General features: G+C 42.9%; 1 protein-coding gene across 5 annotated transcripts in view; it reads left to right on the forward strand.

The window, feature by feature from the left end:
- PDZD2 (PDZ domain containing 2) overlaps positions 1 to 18238 on the forward strand; it is a 153049-nt gene that overhangs the window by 106132 nt on the left and 28679 nt on the right. For 4 of the 5 annotated variants that reach the window (XR_009820827.1, XM_062017829.1, XM_062017827.1 and 1 more), the window contains exons 8-17: positions 373 to 492; positions 2942 to 3056; positions 4696 to 4769; positions 4936 to 5158; positions 6724 to 6841; positions 8964 to 9096; positions 11930 to 12011; positions 12966 to 13069; positions 13821 to 13989; positions 16270 to 17048. Coding sequence is in view for 4 of the 5 variants with exons in the window: in XM_062017829.1 (XP_061873813.1) it covers positions 373 to 492; positions 2942 to 3056; positions 4696 to 4769; positions 4936 to 5158; positions 6724 to 6841; positions 8964 to 9096; positions 11930 to 12011; positions 12966 to 13069; positions 13821 to 13989; positions 16270 to 17048 (1917 nt within the window). In the remaining variant the exon portion in view is untranslated. The remainder of the gene's footprint in view (positions 1 to 372; positions 493 to 2941; positions 3057 to 4695; positions 4770 to 4935; positions 5159 to 6723; positions 6842 to 8963; positions 9097 to 11929; positions 12012 to 12965; positions 13070 to 13820; positions 13990 to 16269; positions 17049 to 18238) is intronic. The other variant, XM_062017826.1, reaches the window with a different exon arrangement.

Below are 18238 nucleotides of genomic sequence, written 5' to 3' on the forward strand. Positions count from 1 at the left end.
GGAGATCTGAGGACTTGAACAAAAATATGCTGCTTCTCTTTGTATTAATGATTTGATGATATCAGGTTCTTGGGGGAGGTGGGCAGATAAGGAATTCAGTGTATGATGAGGCTGTCCTTAGTCTTTTTAATTTAAATTGTGACTGGGGTACATTACAAAATGATCCTATTATGCCAAATGCAGGGACAATTACTGTGGCAAGATTCACGTAGACTGTAATGAGCTGGGATTTCATTCCTTGAACATTCTCGGAATATATCTGCAAATCCCCCCTGCCCTCTTCCCTGACACACACAATTTTCCCAGTATGACATGCCCAGTACCTGTGCCAAACAATCAGAGTGACTTCCCTTGTTTCCTGATGTTTATTAGGACTACCATATTGTGAAGAAATCCACCCGTTCCTTCAGTGCTGCCCAAGTAGAATCACCATGGAGACTGACCCAGCCGTCCATCATTTCCAACATTGTCCTGATGAAAGGGCAAGGCAAGGTGAGGATTTCTGCATATGTCTGGTTTCTCACATCAGCTGGGATTTAAGAGGTGTCTCCTGTACCCAGAACTGCCAGCAGCTCGCAAAGTGGCCAGTAGTAATATCAATAGTAATAAATTTTCAAACACAAGTGCTAAAGGTGCAGCTGCAAAATAAGGGGAAAGCCGTGTTTGTGTCACACAGATCATGCAGGGTGGCTTTCGTTCTGATTTGCTGCATCTGGTCATTACTCAGGTATCAAACATTAATAGTGAATCTCGTAAATATGTATGTATATGCCAAGCTGGTGCAGCTACACAAGAGTACCTGTTTGCATGCATATTTTTGGATAAGCATACATTATCTCTATGGAATCTGGATACATTAAAAAAAATTATCACTGCAAATTAAGCATTAAACCCAAAGGCAGGTTCCTAGTTGATTGCTTATCTGAAAGCACTAAATTCTCTGGGTCAAAGACTCCTCTTTTCTCCCCTCAGTAACGTGTTTGCACATTTACTAGCTACCAACTATCTGAATGCGACAGGGAAAAGAGACAAGCATTAACCTAGGTGTATATTCTTTTCCCTAATTCAATCCACACTAGTGTTGGGGCTGTCATTTAAATATGCTAAAATATGCATGTTTCTCTCCGAAATATTCTGTAAGTTCATCAGATGGATATGTTTTGGACTAAAAAGACTTGTTTTGACTTTAAAGCTCAAATGCAAAACAAATCCCTTGTTGTGCTTTCAATTTAGCAGAGTTAGAAGTAGTGACTTCTCTGGGTAGATTGACTCACAACTGCTACATCCCAGGTTTTGGGAGCTTTGGGTCTTCTATGACATATCCAAGCGAATATTTTCTTCATTTTTTGTGTACTTTTTTTTTACCCTATTTTTCTCATAAGAATTAGACTATTTCTCCCTGTGGGATAAGCCACCCTTCCCTGCTTTTCTGCAGTTAGCTCCAAGGTGTGAGGAAGCAGTTGGGAGCACACAGACTCTAGCAATCAAGAACCACCTCAAACAGCTCCTATTTTGCATGCCTTCCACCCACCTTTTGAGTGGTCACCTCTGTCAGGGGTTGCACCGTGTACAGTTTGTGCAGGAGCATTTGCTTTATCTCTATGCAGACCTAGGACTTGACAAGTATTTTCACGGAGTTGCCATGTTGTCTAGGGGCCAAATGTTGCCTTTGGTTTTTCATCTGTAGATAGGTCTGCAAGGGCTGGTTTTCTGCCATGGAGTGACCGTGCATCTGCGGGAAGGTGGGCTAACATGGGAAACATTGGGCTTTGTGTCCATATTTCTCTCTACTGTTCTTGGAGGGAGGCTGCCAGGAGCCTCCTGCTTTTCTGTGGCTTGCTTGGCAGTTGATAATTTCAGAGAAACAGTCATTATGGGCTGGACAGGGGAGTTAGGATGCCTCCTTTGCAGAAATCAGCAATGCCTTATGAAATTCCTAGAAGCTTATAACTGTGGTAGTCTGCTTTGTATTCACAGAGTGAAACAAAAGAGCTGGTTCTTGTCTTGGGCCATAAACACAGTGTTGGCATCTGCCCCGGCAGCATCACTCAGCTGGAGCACACTGCCCGAGGCACTAATAATAACGTGGCTTCAGATCACTGAAGCACAACAGTTTTCCACTTCCCTTGTCCACCTGGTCGCTGACTTTTCTCTTTATTCTGTAAAATACATGTACAGCAGTGACAAGAGGAGAAGAACTGGGGGTGGGAATAGATGAAGGAAGTGATTTGACTTGGAAATAACTCAGCAGAAGGGGGCGAGGTTCATTCTGCTATGCTCATCCATTCCCTGATCAACCTAGCAAGATACTCCTGCAGCCAGCCACAGCAGTGCAGGGGCAAGAGCTAACAGACAGAGCCCTGGGGAAATTATTGATCTAGATTTATTTAAATACAACGTGGTACATGTCTCAAGAATAATTAAAAATGTACGTGTGTGTGTGGCCCCCCACACCAGCCCCCATCTAGCTGCATTCCTGACATTGCAGCACTGACCTTGTGTCATGTTCTTAAGTTTTTCTTTTTCCTGAGGAAATGCAGAATCTGTGACAGCAGAGGAAACTACACTTAATCCTGGATATAGATCTCACAGGGCTGGGAATCTGCAGTCTGCCAATTTGAAAGCAATGTGTTAAAGTTTTAAAAATGGGAACAGGATAACATAAAGCCATGGAGTTGTTTTTTTTTTTTTTTTAATAATCTCAAAATAGCATTTTTTTCTGTTTCATCTTAAGGTGCTTACTGCTACTTTTTGGAGTGGTATGTTGGTATTAGAGTGAAAGTAAACGAGGAGATAAAAGCAGAGGGTAAGATGGCATTGCGATTCATCAGAAGCCCTTAGGTTTTCTTCTTCCCTTTGCCTTATATATTATCAGCAATCTTTCTCACGACGGTGATAATAGAGTAAGGTGGCAGTGCTGTGTCTTCTCCCTTCTCTGTAGGGTCTTGGATTCAGCATTGTGGGAGGTCAGGATTCTGCTCGTGGACGCATGGGGATTTTCGTGAAGACTATATTCCCAAATGGTGCGGCGGCTGCTGATGGAAGGCTGAAAGAAGGTATGGTAGAGAGAATCTAACTGCATAGAAAAGACCACAGTGTGTTATTATTTCAGTCCAGCAGATAAACTCGAGTACAGCTTTATTTAGGCAGCCAACCATCAGCAAGAGGCTGTGGAGGATGTAATACACCCTGTTTGTCCATCCTGGGGAAGATCATTCATAGAAGTTAACTTGATTATCTTGCATACTGAGGAGGGGAAGCTACAGTATGACAAAGGGTTTTTTAGTCCCTTCCTCCTCAGTGAACTTTATTTGTGCAGGCCATAAGTTGCAATTCTTCAGTTGGAGACAGTCATTGATAGCAGTGAAACCTATTTATCCCACCAATGCCTCGCTTAAAGTTGCAGGTCCAAGAAAGGTTTATACAGAGGGTACGATTTTCATATGAATTAGCAAGTAAGCTTCATAACCAAAAAAAGAAAAGAAGAGGGATGGAATTGGCAATATGATCACCCAGCTGGTTAAAGAAGGAGATGTATCCTGATTTTATTACTGCTTTTCCAGTCTTATCTCTGAGCTAGATGTATAAGTGCTCTCTGTGCAACCTGGACTGAGTACTGTGCCAGACAGACTGTTATGTGCCTTTGAAAATACACAGCGCCCGTGAGTTTAGAGCAGTAGTTTACAACTCTTCCACAGGTGTTGTGTTACTTCTCTACCATAGAAAGCTCATCCCGTGTTACTTCTCTCAGACTACTCCTGTGTTACTTCTCATATCATCATTTTCCTCTTTACATCTCATCACACTCCTTGTATTTGAGGCTGCTTTCTGCCACAGGGAAGCTTGTGTCCCTGCAGCATAGGTTGTGCGCTTACCATGGAAAGCCAACAAGTAGCATCTGTCCCATAAACCCCACAAGCCTTTGCAAGCTATTCAGAGCTTGCATACTCCTCTGGTTTTGGGGGTTTTAAAACTGGGGCTAGGAGAAGAGAGGTAGGTTTGGCTGGTGATGTTGCACCATCTAATTTTTCACAGATGCAAGTAAAATTGCAGAAAGTGGATCTGGGTTGTGCTGACCTTCCTTTTAATAAAATGAAGGTAGATCAACACAGCTGGGTATAAGTAGTAAAACCCAGAGTCTGGAAGCAGGCAGAAACGTGACAGGATGTGTTTGTGGGGGTGAGAAGGGCATTTGCTATTGCAGTGTGTGGGCTGAATGCTTGTCGGTATGCAGGCATTTAGTAAGAGGGCATGTTGCTTTCTGTATGCGGGTGCAAGGTTAGTTCTTTCCGAGCAGGCTTTGCAGTGATGTGCTGTAGTGTTTCACTTAGACTCTAATTTCTCCGGTTGGTGCTTACAAAAGAAAAGGAGTTTTTAAGTCCCCTTAGACTTTATTTTTTGAGCATCTATTTTCAGAGTTTAGTTAAAATCCATAGTGTTTTCAGCTTATTTGTTAGTATGACAATGTCAAGTTGAGGATCTTTCCTGAAGAGCCGTCTTTACTCTGCTAATTCATCACTATTAACTTGTAAAGGCATTAGGACAAGTCATATTAAAGTGAGAACAGTAAAAGGCTTTTTACTACTCAGTTAACTGGAATCCTCGTAGTAGCAGGTTGCCTTATGTACAGGAAAGGCTTGTGACATCTCTGTAGCCCATAAATTACTGACTTTGTTTTTTGTATGTAATTACTAGGGGATGAAATCCTAGAAGTTAATGGAGAGTCTCTACAAGGGCTGACCCATCAGGAGGCTATTCACAGGTTTAAGGTAATATATGTGTAGTATGGGAGGGATTTCGCGTTCCCCTTCATTCGGTGCTGTTTTGTACTCTCAGCTTTACATCCTCTTGCTGCCACAAGTTACTGGGTGTGGGTTTGCTGGCAAGTGCCGGTTTGTTGTGTTACCTGACTGGGGTTCTCCGGTGACTCCACAGCAACTGAAGAAAGGCGTGGTGACACTGACGGTGCGCACGCGGCTGCGCAGCCCGAGCCTCACGCCCTGCGCGACTCCCACCTTGCTGAGCCGCTCCAGCTCCCCCAGCTCAGGTGCCAGTGGTGCGACACTCCCCGGCCCTGACGAGCCGGATGGCTCCTCCTCCAACCGCAAAGGCCCTGGCCCGAAGGACAGAATTGTCATGGATGTGACGCTCAATAAAGGTGAGAGTCCATTGAATTGGACTTGGAGAACAAGTCCCTGCTTTTAGGGGAGTTTTTGGGAACAGGCTAGAGACTCTTAATATCTGATACTTAGGGGTTAAAGAAAATCCATAGTTAGTATGCTAGCAATAGCTAAAGCTAGTATAACCATATATGAATAGCAGATTCAAACCAAAAATCAAGCAACCAGGACTTAGACAATGGTACCTTGGTGAAACCAAGCTTGAACTGGAGTCTAGTAGCAGATAGAATTTGACAGATAAGCCATCATGAAAGAAGTTTGTCATGTATGTTTTCGGGTAATGCTCGTGCTGTAAGCAGAGTTCAGATAAAGGACACCTGACTTGAGAGACTGTGCGAAACCCCTGCACAAGACCCTCAGAGACTAAATAGACAGGCATAATGATCATGTAAATATGATCATTGGTTCCAAGAGATAATTTGGATATGTGTGTTGATTCTGGAAAATGAAGTGTACATGTATGTAACTTAGAAACAAAAGCAGGAGTTGCGCCTAGTTCGACACCCATGCTTCGAGGCGCCAACCTTTTTAAAATTCCAAAATGAGTTTTAGAGAATCCTTGATTTGCAGACTTGCAGTAACATATCCAGGGCACCTTCCCATGTCCATCTGAACCTGAACCACAGAATGAGGGAGAAGAAACATCATGTAATGAAAAACCTTCTGAAGAGTTCTACCTTCCACACTTTGCCACTCCAGAGTCAACAGACTCTTAGTGTAACCATCAGTGTCCATGCTGCTGGAAGAAGGAGGCTGTTAGATGCCAGGCAAAATGTGAATCAGCCTCTCAGCAGCCCAAATGACTCTGCCCGTCTGGTAAAGGGCAGCTCTGGGGAAGGCAAAGCAGTGCAGAGCGCTCAGAATTGCCCAAGTGAGCTGTTTGATCTGCCTGAGTGTAGCTCTCATTATCGGTAATTGCACAAGGTAGACTTAGAGCACATGCTTATGTGTTGGGATAAATATACCTATTTTAAAGGCTTAAAACACACTGATTTTAAAGGTCAAGTTGAAAATTTGGAAAGAGAAGGTAAGATGTTCAGCAGCTCCTATTTTGAGTGCTGTTACCTGAAGGAGAGCAAAGGTCAAAGCAGACAGAGGTAATCATTGAACCAAGGATAACACCTCACCTTTCTTTCTGTCTCTTTGCTGAGAACGCTGTGCAGGTATTTGACAGAAGAGAGCAGTACAGTTGACAGCATCTTCTGTGCCCACATTTTCTGCCATAATTTTAAGTGACATTTTTATTGGACTGCTGCCCCTGCTCCTTTGTGCCTTGGACCAGATCATACCTGGTGCAGCATTTCCAGGCAGTTCCCACAGCCCACAGAAAACTTGCTGGGAGAGATGAATCTTGGAAAACAGTCAGGATCAGATATTCTCAATCCTGATTTCCACCTTTGGTCTGGCTTCCTGACTGCACCCACAGCCAGCCCCAAAACAATACACAAGTCTTGGTCTCAGATAGAATGTGGGAACACAAATGCTGGTGTGTCCTGTGTGATTACAATCTGCCATATTTCTTTATGCTTTCTCTTTTCCACAGAGCCGGGGGTTGGGCTTGGCATTGGTGCCTGTTGTCTTACGCTGGAAAACAGTTCTCCGGGGATATACATTCACAGCCTGGCCCCAGGATCAGTGGCTAAAATGGATGGCAGGTTAAGGTTAGTTAAAGCAGCAACAGGCTGGAGTGGTTATACAATAAAATTAATTGAGACTTTATTTTCAGCAATTGCTCAATGTAGAAGGGCAGGGATTTATACTTAAAGAGTTCACCAAGAAGAAGACATTCCAAAGTGCTATTAAATACCCAGGAAACATTATTCTGTGTGCTGGAAGCAGCACCATCATTAAGGTTTGGGGTTTTATTTTAATTCTCTGCACAGAAACCGAGCCTAATAGCACCCTTTGAGAAAGGGGAGCAGCAAGAAGTGCAACCTCATGTCTTTTTATCAGAGCTGCAGCCAGAGACCCCAGATTGGGGAGAAATTTGCAGAGCTCTGCTAAAATCTCAGTCACCTGAAACTCTTAAATGGAGCTGGGGGAGATGTTCTTGCAGCTGACTGTGCCCATGGCTGCAGCAGCGCTTTTCTGCGCTTACTGTCTCTCTGGCAGGATTGCTGCAGACCGACCTACCTGTCTCATTTACTCTGTCGTGGAGTTTGGATGTCTTTAAGGAACCATAAAAGAGAGACGCAATCATTCCTAGGGTTCCCTTGTGCTTTACGTTGGGTGATGTGACAGAAAGTCATTTGCTGTTCCTCTGCTGGAGGCTTCATTTTTAAAAACTATTGGAGGAAATCTTCCACCTTTCTGCGGTCCTGCTTAAGTGCCGGTAGGCACTGGGAGCATTGATGGGGAGAGGAGGCTGTGCTGAAGACCCGCTGGGACTATGTGATCCTCACTGAGCATGTGGCATGAGCACTGGTGCAGAGAGACTGAGCAAGTGCCTTGCTCACCAAGAAAACTGTGGTAGAGCAGTTTTTCTGGAATAAGGGCAGAAGATAATTTTATGGTGGAATCTCTGCCAAAACCCTTGAAAGTTCCTACCACATAAACATTTCTGTGTCTGACACAGAAATGTATTTAGTGCTCACTTGCTTCCTTGTAAGCCTTACTGGAAAAGATTGCAGTGCTGCTTGTGTCTGTAACAGCTGTATCATTTATTAAGTTTAAGTAATTGATTATACTCAGGCATGCTTTGAGACATTGCTTCTGTTGTCCCATCAGTGGTTTATGGCCCCATAAGCCAAAACTTATGGGATGGTTTTGATTTTTTCAAGACTTTGTTAATCAAATGCTGGCTTTGCAGTGCCAGGAGAGGTTTGAATTTAGTTCCTGAGCTCCCCCTCTCAATTATGCGCCTGTGTAAGTGACTCCATTTGTGTAGTATCTAGTAGCTCTGTAAATCTAAAGATGAGCATGGCAGCAGCATGATTACACGAGCAATAGGTCACCCTTCACTTTCCTGAGCATGTGCCAGAAGTACAAGTTACTGAAGGCTGCTACGTGCAACTGCCATTTTGCCTTTGGACTCGCAATGCAAATTCATTTCCCTTGTCACAAGTGGCCCAATATAAATCAGCAGTAGTAGATTATTTGAGAGTGTCTGTTTAAAGCAAATGCTTTAGTAATTGTGGAGAAGGCTTTAATGATATTCCCTAGCTGATGATCTTTTCTCTTGGATAGTTCCAGATGTCTGAGAATCATGAGCAAGAGATCAGAAACTGGCAAAACAAAACTAAACAATCTGTGCTTTCCTTTCAGAAAAGGGTTTTTTCTTTCTTTTTTGTTTCTTTTTAATGGGTTCTATATGTTAATTTGAAGCAAATACAAGCTTATAACACTCTTTCCTGGAGTTGTTTCATAAACTTGTATCCAAGTTATGAATTTCTTATCAGTGTTTGTGTTAAGGAATTCAATATGATGGGAAGGAGCAGCCCATCTGAACCTAATTTTTTCTCTTCCGTGCTGAACAAGTATCTGAATGCGGAAATGGAAGTTAAATTTGATTTCACTCTGGTCCAAATGCAGACAGTTTTCTCTGTTGATCTCATAGTTTTTGCAGCACCGACATTAAATGCAGGAGGGATCTCTTGACCTCCCTCCTGAAGTCAACAGGACCTGAAGCATTCACATCAGTAGGAGCAAGGGCAAGATTTGCTTCTTTGCAAAACAGATCTTTTCCAGATGCCTATATCTTTGAAATAGCTTGGCTATCAGTTGAAAGCATAAATGTTTTTGTAAAAGGCGGTTGTTATAAACTGTCTTTACATCTCTCTGCAGCCGGGGTGACCAGATCCTGGAGGCAGATTCAGTGAGTCTGCGTCACGCAGCGTTAAGTGAAGCCTACGCCATCCTGAGCGAGTGTGGTCCAGGCCCTGTCAGCCTCATCATTAGTCGACATCCTAACCCAAAGGTGAGCAGAAAATGTGTGAGTGTGTCTGAGTTGTTTTCATCTGGCACTGTAATTTGAGTCTTGCTGTCGGGAAAGCGGCAAATGAGGAATACTGGATTTTTTCTCTTTATGACCTGTGTTGTACAAGAAGCTGGGATTGTAATGATGCCTTCCAGTTTTCTAAGTTGTAGTGATGCTGGACTGCTCCTGCTGCTTTTCACTCAGTCACCCACTGATCAAATGCAATTTTCCTGGAACTACTTGAGTGAAGTGTTCCCATCTTTCTCGGTACTTGGACCAAGCAGTAATGCAAATATGGCACAAGTCCTCTTCCTCCTCAAAGTTATTTTGCAGTTAGTTTGTCTTTGAGTAGAATACAGTTTAGGGCCAGGAATATAAATAATCAACAGACTGAACTGTTCAACTATAATAAAGTAGTAGGAGTACTGCTTTTAAGAAAGTAAAATCTGTCCAAAGATGAAAGTTTTCCTTCAGGAATTAAAACGTGAGCATCTGGAATGTACTGCTACTGTGAAATCTGTGCAAGAACAGTTTGGTAATAAGGTTGTGTTTACAAAGTGAATATTCTGAGAAATTTTTTAAAAGTTATCATAGAAGATAAAAGCCTTTTAACCAAGCTACAGGGAATAATAACTTCTTTTATTTCAGTATTTCAAAGAATTTCGTCAGTGTACAAAACCTTCCTGTTTAAACAGGAGTGAAGCTGTAAAAATATTTGCGTTAGTGAGTCCGGAGAGCTCTGACTTTTGAACTCATAACTGCAAACGGAGACCTTAATAAATCCATATCGAGGAGAACTCAGATTTCTTATTTTATAATTAATTGTGTATTTTCTGCTAAATCAAATATATAAACAACAGACAAATAGGGATCTCATTCCCACAGTTTATTGCCATTGCTGCAAGGCTGTGTGCTGCTAAAATGAAAGTGGTTCTGTTAGTGAAAGGTAATCATGGAGGGGGTAAGAATTGGGCTTGTAGCCTAAGATAACAGTATTTCTAGGAAGTCTGTATGCTGTTCTGAACCAGCACGATGGTTCGATTTGATTGCATTATAAAGGAATATAGACTTTTTGGAGAGTCTGTAAGCAGCATGAAATAAAAGCTCTCTCCTTCATCCTTTGTCTTGCTACGGTGGTGGCTTGAAGGCCAGTGAGTGACCTAACCAAGTATCTGCTAAGGGGATGAACTGAGTTAAGTTAATTGCTTGCTATTACTCTGTAACAGAGGGAAACTATTAAGTGGCTCCTATTACAGCTTTCCATAGTGATATTTAAAATGACAACAAATCCTTTGCCAAGAAATGCTAAGAAAAGCTAAAAGTTGAGCTGGAGAGACCAACACTAAAGCCTTTTTTTCCTCCCAGACAGTATTGAATCCATAATCCCCTCATAGATGAGGATGTCCATGTGGGGACTCATATTTATCACTATTTTTTTGACAGCACTGGGGGATCTACAGAAGAATGAGTGTGGTGCTGCTTTTATTTATTAGCTCTTAATAATATCCCAGCCTGCAGTTTGTAGTTAGGAACTAGCTTGTCCCCCTTCAGTTTGATCTGCCTGAGGTGTAAAGGATGCTAAAAACCAAAACTCTTGGAGCTGCCACAAGTGTGGGTTTTTGGTTAGCTTTAAACAAATGCTGAAGTCTGCCCAGTGCCTAGTTACTCTTGGGACTTCTTGTACCCAAAGGTTTGTGTACAGGCCCAGGAGCATACTCTGATGGCGTGGTCTGTGTCCTGTGGGAGCTCCCTGTGCCGCAGGAGCACTGAGACTTTGGTTTGCTCTAAGGTCATGCCACAGGGTGAAAACAGAGATGTATTTCTACAAAGGCTCATGTTGTTTTGTACATTTTATACTTAATGTCTCATTTTATGGCACAAAAGGTCCACAGTACATTTTGTTGCTGAATGTGTTCACTTTGGTGTTTTCATGTACTTCCAAGAGAAATACCACAAGATTTTCTTTCCTCTTGTTATTCTGAGTGAATGTGGCATTTAGACTATGTTTAAACTGCTGAGTTTGCTTAGGAACCTTTCAAATCTTCATGGTTCAGAAAGATTCAAGTTTCTACTCTCTATTTATGCTGAATTTTAATTCATGTAAAGCAATGTGCATATGAATTATTTTTTGCCAGAATTAACTTGCTTTCTGTTTTTAAATATATATTCCTGCAGACTAGTTGTTCCTGTTTCAAAATTATGTGAAGTTTTTCCAGTAGTAAGAATTAAGTGCATGGCAGTAATTCAGGGCAAAATTAGCAAGTATGGAATGTTTATTCTACAGAATTCATGCTCCAGAAACATTAATTAACAATTACTGATTTAGGTTTTCTTTGTAAAAGCACAGAGAAATGAAAATTAAAGAGACAGCTAATACCTCGGGAGGTCTGGTATTCTTCCGGTAGGTTAAGTGTAGAATATCTTCTGTCAGTGACATATGCTTGTACAAACCAGTCTTTGTCTGTTTTAAAGTAACATTTTCTTGATAAATTAATGTACAGCACTTAATTGAGTTAAAATTCTGCTGTAGTGGCTTCATTTGATTTCTTTAAGTCTGGTGCTGTTTCATTTGTTTGCGTAATGTGGCACTTGGACGTGGTCTTCATGAAGTTGTCGGGCTTCTGCTTCCTGATTTTCTGCAGGACAGTGTCATGGAGGGAGTCTGAAACAGGGGACCAGGAATTAGGAGCTGTATTTACTTAGGTCGTCTTTACTGCCTCTTTGGAAATAGCAGCATTTCCAAAATGAATCCTGTATTTGTAGTCATAAGTGGTCAGGTTTTTTTCTTCTTTTTGTCTATCCAATTTGATCTCTGTCTTCCACTTGACTTCAGGTTTCTGAGCAGGAGATGGATGAAGCAATCGCACGTACTACCCACCGAGAGAGCAAGGATGCCAGCTCTTCTCACATCACAGGTAGCAGCATATTCTCTCCTAATATGTGTCCTTTTTCAGATGCAGGAAGGTTTAAGGACACTCTCTTCTGTTTCACAACAGCAATATTTTGAGGGCCCTCAAAACAGTGGAACTGTTTAGAGCACTCTGTCCACGGCAGGGATTTTAGCAAAATTGTCTACTTGAGTTAGGTCAACTCTATAGCTTATGTCACTGCTTGGTTTTGCGAGGCTGCAGTGATATAAAAGTAGGACTGCCAAGAGGTGGTTGCTCTGTCATCCTTTCAAAATGAATGGGAAGCACAATAACCTGATAGGGGAAAACATCAGGAATCAACTACATGTGTGCACACTCACCCATGTAGATGTTGTGTCTGTCTGAGAGTGTCCGGAAATTGCATCCTGCACTATACATTTTAACATCATTTTAATATTTGGGGTTGTGTCAAAGAGTATACTCTGATATTTGTCTTGATGGTTTTTAACTCCAGACTTAGCGCTTCCTAAAGTCTTACAGGGGAAAGCAAACTTAAAGATGAAAGCAAATTCTTGGCAATGGCAGAATGAGTAGTAAGGTGACTTTTCTACGGAAATGTTAGATTTGCAATTATCCTCTTCATATCTGTGTCAGCTATGACCTTTTGCAAAGCAGCCAGTGGCTGCTAATTTGTCTTTCAAGGTTGCACCTAGTCAGCAGCGTGCTCCAGCAGGTGAGGAGGACCATCTTCTGCTCATCTCTTGTTCATATCTCAGTCCTGAGCCTGGCTGGTGTAATGTGTCTCTGTAATAAATGTTTCAGCTGATCTGAGGGAGAGCTTGTGAAATGCTAAATAAACCTCACTTTAGGAAAGCAATTCAGATAATAAATAAGTGGGATTAAATGCAGCCCCCAGCTCAGAAAGTGAATAAGGGGCTTGTTTGGATATATGGACTACTACTTTGATTTTTGGCATCTAACTAAGCTGTGTTTTAACAGGAGCTGTACAAAAAAGTCCGTCTCCCAGTGCGAAGGCCAAACAAGGAGAGACCTCATCTCCCCTCAGCTGGACTATGAAACGCTTCCTGGAGCCAGCAAGCCGGGTAAAAGGATCAAGTGCAATAAAAACAGTGTCTGCTTCAAATTCAGCTTTTACTGAAGCTCTTACTTGATGTAAGAGTAAGCCTTACTCTTGTTTCCCTCCCACATGGGCTCCGTAGAAGGGTTTGTTTCTCATGTGTCTCGTTTAAATCGTGACAACAGCAAGCTCCTGTTCATCTGTGTGGCTGTGGCCCTTGGTAGCAGTGTGCAGAGCATGGCAGAAAAAGCTGTGGGCTCCCACTTCCTGCCACCTCGAAGGCTCCCCTACTCTGTGGGACACTGAGAGCCCGAGTGACTTGAGTCTGTGGGCAGAAGGCTGAACGTTTGGTCTCTCTATATAGCCATTGCACTGGAAGAGTCTCTGGTTTCCTTGGGAAAGCCAAAGAAGCTACCCAAACTCTGTTCAGCGGTGCAAACCCTTCCGTTCTCTCAGTGCAGAAGATGTATACAGGGAGTTACACAAGTGAATGGTTTCATCTCTTGTTTCTGCATTGAACCACACCTGCAAAGTGGTGGGATTTGGAGTCCCTTTTTATTTATTAGACCGGTTAAAAAATGTATTGATGTGTAGCGTGTCAGCCATCTGTGTTTGGCAGTTGGACTCTTGATACACCGACAAGTCCTCTATTTTCAAAATTGGCTTTAAACTTCCTTCATTGATGTGGCAGTATAAGTGGAGCTTGCGGTGCATGCGTGCAGACAGGGTCTTTAAGCATCGATGACAGCTGGTCACCAGGGCTCACTTCTTTCCAGCAGGGATCTGTCAGCTCCGAGGCAGAGCTTTCCCAGTACTTCTCTCATGACGGTACAAGTCAGTTCCCCTTTGCTGATGCTGTAACCAGCTCCTGTGACGAAGAACAGCTCCGCCAGAAGAACAGAAACAGTTTGCTGGATGATGGCTCTCCTCTTCCTGGCAGCCTGAGTAAGCAACAGAAATGTGTCTGGTCTTCTGGCTAGTGGGAGAAGGATAGTCACTAAGCACGAATTCACTTTACAGGAGAGCTATGGTAATTCCTGTGCTGGTAGGAAATGCTGGGCAGTGTAGTGCAAAGCAGGGCTGATCACACGAATTCATGGGCAATGGAAGGGGTTTACAACAATGCACATAGATGCCCGTTTCCATGGTATTTTCTCCAAATTGATGCTCTGATTATATCAAAATGACTTTATTTGATTGGTTTGGCCAAAACTAGATTGACAGGATGGCAGGTTTTTGGTTGTTTTTTTTTTTTTTTTTTAAATGACTGATGATCGTCTGATTGACTACATTTAAATGAAAGTATTCATAGCTATCTCAAATACACAATTCCAAAGTGTAGAAGCATTAAAATAATCAAATGTTCAATTTTACATTGGGTATTTGGCATGTGTGCCTTTCTCCTGTTTCTTTTCACTGAAAGTCTTACATTTCCTTACTGACATGCACGTTATTTCAAATTCCAAGGGTATTACTTCTCAAGTAATATCTTTGCCTACAATTGTCCTTTTTCTCTGGAAATTCAGTATTTAATGCTTAAAAGCATTCTAAAATACCGACCAAACAAAGAAAAAAAAACCAACAAATGAAATCTCAAAAAAATTCTACAAAATGACACAGTTCTCTAAGAAGGCTGTGGAGAGGGCTCTTGGGTTTATTAGTTTTTAATTTGAAACTGATTGTCGTGTGCTTGTGTCCTTGTTTGGGAAAACATTTTTTTCTCTCTGTAAGTTGATTGTGGTGGTTTAGCCCTGGCTGGATGCCAGGTGCCCACCAAATCTTAAGGTCTCTCCCCCTCCTAAACTGGTCAGGAGAGAGAAAAATATAATTAGATGTTTGTGAGTCGAGATAAGGACACAGAGATCATCCAGCAATTACTGTCATGGGCAAAACAGACTCAACTTGGGGAGAAAACAATTTGATTTATTAAATAACTGTCTACACAAGGAGATGAGAAATAAAACAAAATCTTAAAACACCTCCCCCCACCCTCCTCTTTGCCCAGGACTCTCCTTCCTTCCCCCGCAGCGGCACAGGAGATGGGGTATAGGGGTTATGATCAGTTCATTACAGATGGACTTTGCTGCTGCTGCTTCTCAGGAGGAGGCCTCCTCACACTTTGCACTGCTACAATGTGGGGTCCCTCCCACAGGAGACAGTCCTTCATGAATTTCTTCGACATGATAGATTCTTCCCATGGGCCACAGATCTTTACAAACTTCTCTGGCATGGAGCCTCCCACAGGGGCAGCTCCTCACACCCTGCCCCAACATGGGTCATCCACCTGGAGAATAGTCCTACAGATACTGACTGCTCCAGCCTCACAAGATCACAAGTCCTGACAGCAAACCTGCTCTGGCATGGGCTCCTCAGACTCTCGGATCGTGCCAGGAACTTGCTCCAGGTTGGGCTTCTCACAGAGTCACAGCCTCCTTCAGGCATCCACCCACTCCAGCATGGGTTCCTCCACGGGCTGCGAGTGGATTTCTGCTCCTCATGGTCCTCCATGGACTTCAGGGGCACAACTGCCTCACCATGGTCCTCACTACAGGTCACAGGGCAGTCTTTCTTTCAGGGCCTAAGCACCCTCCTCCCTATTCTTCTCCACTGACATTCATGTCTGCGAAGATGTTTTCACGTTCTCATTCCCTGTTGCTGCTGCTGTTCAGCAACTGCTCAGCAACTTCTCCTTCTGCAATACGTTATTCACTGAGGTGTTACCTCAGTCACTAATTGACCAGGCCTTGGTCAGTTGCAGGATCCATCTTAGAACTGACTGGCATTGGCCCTGTTAGCTACAGTGGAAGTTTCTTGCAGATCTTTGTTTAAAGAAGCCACCTCTATAGCCCCCCGCTACCAAAACCTGGCCCAGGCAAAACCACTACATTGATGCAAACAGTCCTCAGTATTGACTTAAGGAAAATGTGAAAGAGGTTCTGTTGAGTAAAGTAAAATACGCTTGAGAATTTGCATCCTTTTCTTCTTTTGGTTATAGTCATAATTTAGAAATAAACCGAAAACAGAACCAGATGTGAAATGACATGACTCTTGCTGTTTACTGGAGTTAGAGAGAGGACATAAAAAACTTGGTTTTTGCTTTGTGAGGAGAGGTTAAGCTTCCCCTGCAGAGACACACATACTCTGCTGCAGTCAGATGTGTGGTATTGAAAACCATCTATAAATGCATTAAAAGTATTAAAGCCTTTTTTTCCCCCTTTTTCCTAGCTGCTAGAGAAGCAGGAGCAGCAAAAGCAAATGGTCTGGCTTCTCCTACTAGTGGGAGATCACCTGGTCTTCACAACAAACATGTGGAGTCTGTCCGACCTGGCATCCTCAGCGACAGTCCCAAATCTAACCGCAGTCCCTTTCACCGACAGAGGAGGGTTGTTTTCTATGATGGTGACATTAGTGACGACGATGAAGGTTCCCATTTGCAGAGGAGCTTGAGGGCCAAGAGCCAGGAGGATGCTGGCATTGTCATTACAACCTCGTCTGTAGAAATTGATGATGAGAGCCAGGACAGTGAATCACCAAGATATAGTGGCAGAGAGACTTCTTCCCCTGTCTTCAGCAACTCTGCAGAGTCTGCGGAGCAAATTGACTCTCCCTTCTTCCCAATCATAGCATTCGATTACTCAAGTGTGCCTGAAGTTCGTCTTGGCAGCCTGAGTTTGAAGGAGCTCCGGGAAGCACAACTTGAATCAAAGAGATCTCCAAAACTTGAGCACAGAGCAGTCACCAGAGTGAAAAGCATGATGAGCACTGAGTGCCGAAGCCTTCAGAGACAGAGGACAGAGGAGCATGGCTCTTACAACAAGCCTGTTGCGAGAATGCTCCCTCACAGCAAAAAGTGTGAAGCACCTGATGGGGCTGGGCAGGGCCAGGGTGAAATAGTCACTCTGGTTCGCAGTGAGCATGAGTCATTCGGCCTGGATTTGGAAATACAGGCCATGCCCTTAAAAGTTGTTGTCACAGGACTGCGGCCAGGTGGAGCAGCAGAAATGGTAATTTTTTTAGTTTGGGCTGCCTTGTTGTGATTTGCTTTCACTTTGCAGAGATTAGTAGTAGCAGTTGCATGCAAGTGATCTGTTGTGAGTAAGTGCAAGGGAGATGTTTGCCTCTGCTGGACAAAAGTCTCATCCCACGTTGTTCTGAGGCTGCTGTTAAATTTAATGTTTCTGATTCAGAAGTGCACCCTGACTGTTTCAAAACTAAGTAAGTTGTGAGGCAGGTCAGCTGAGCTGAGCTCATCCCCACTCACAGTCTCAGTTTTGAGGGAGTACCGTTCTTCTGTTTTCTTTCTTTTTACCAGCAATAAAAGCCAAATAAGTCAATTGTCATGGTAAAACTGTTTATGCCACTATTTTATATGCTTGTGTTCCTGTGTTATACAAATATAGTACGGGGAGGCCTTAGGTACTGGCCAGATTTGCCAAGCACCATGTTAGTATCAGTAACACATTGCTCTTCTGTATCTCAGACATCCATATAATTAGCATGGATACTTGCTTTGTGCTAGATATGGAAAATGGAGAAAGGAGGATACTGGTGTACAAAGCTGGATGTAGCATTTTTAATTAGTGACCACTTGGATAAGAGGGGGTATTTTGTACCAGTTTGAATTCACACAGAATCACAGAATGATAAGGGTTGGAAGGGACATCTGTCTAGTCCAACCCCTCTGCTAGAGCAGCACTATCTAGAGTAGGTCACACAGGAACTGAGCCTGTTAAAGCTAGTGGTTTCAGTTCTGTTCCTGCCTTTTATCTGACCCACTGTACAGTGTTTAGAAACATACTTAGGCTTTTACCTTAAGGGCCCAGTCCTTGTCCAACTTAGTTATTTAGGAGATTCCTGTTGATGCACCCAGTGGGAGGTTATGACCAGGAATACAATTTGTACATGAAGTGCAAAAATGATAGACAATATTCCAGTCCTGAAGAAGCTGATTCATCCCAGTTCATTTAAATGAGGAGGGCTATATCCTCCATCCTGATAACTGATCTCTCAGAGAAATCAGCAGCTCTTTTGACCTTCCTGTTTGAGATTGATCTTTAATTCCTCTCTAGGCAAAAGCACAGGCTGCTCTTTATTTACATGTTGGCAAACTGATAGGGATGGTACCTGTGCTCTGCAGTAGCATGAAGCAGGTAATGTTGCTCATAAGCCATTAACTGTTTCTCTGCAGTCTTTG

This window comes from Colius striatus, chromosome Z (genome assembly GCF_028858725.1).
Source record: "Colius striatus isolate bColStr4 chromosome Z, bColStr4.1.hap1, whole genome shotgun sequence".
NCBI classification, from domain to species: Eukaryota; Metazoa; Chordata; class Aves; order Coliiformes; family Coliidae; genus Colius; species Colius striatus.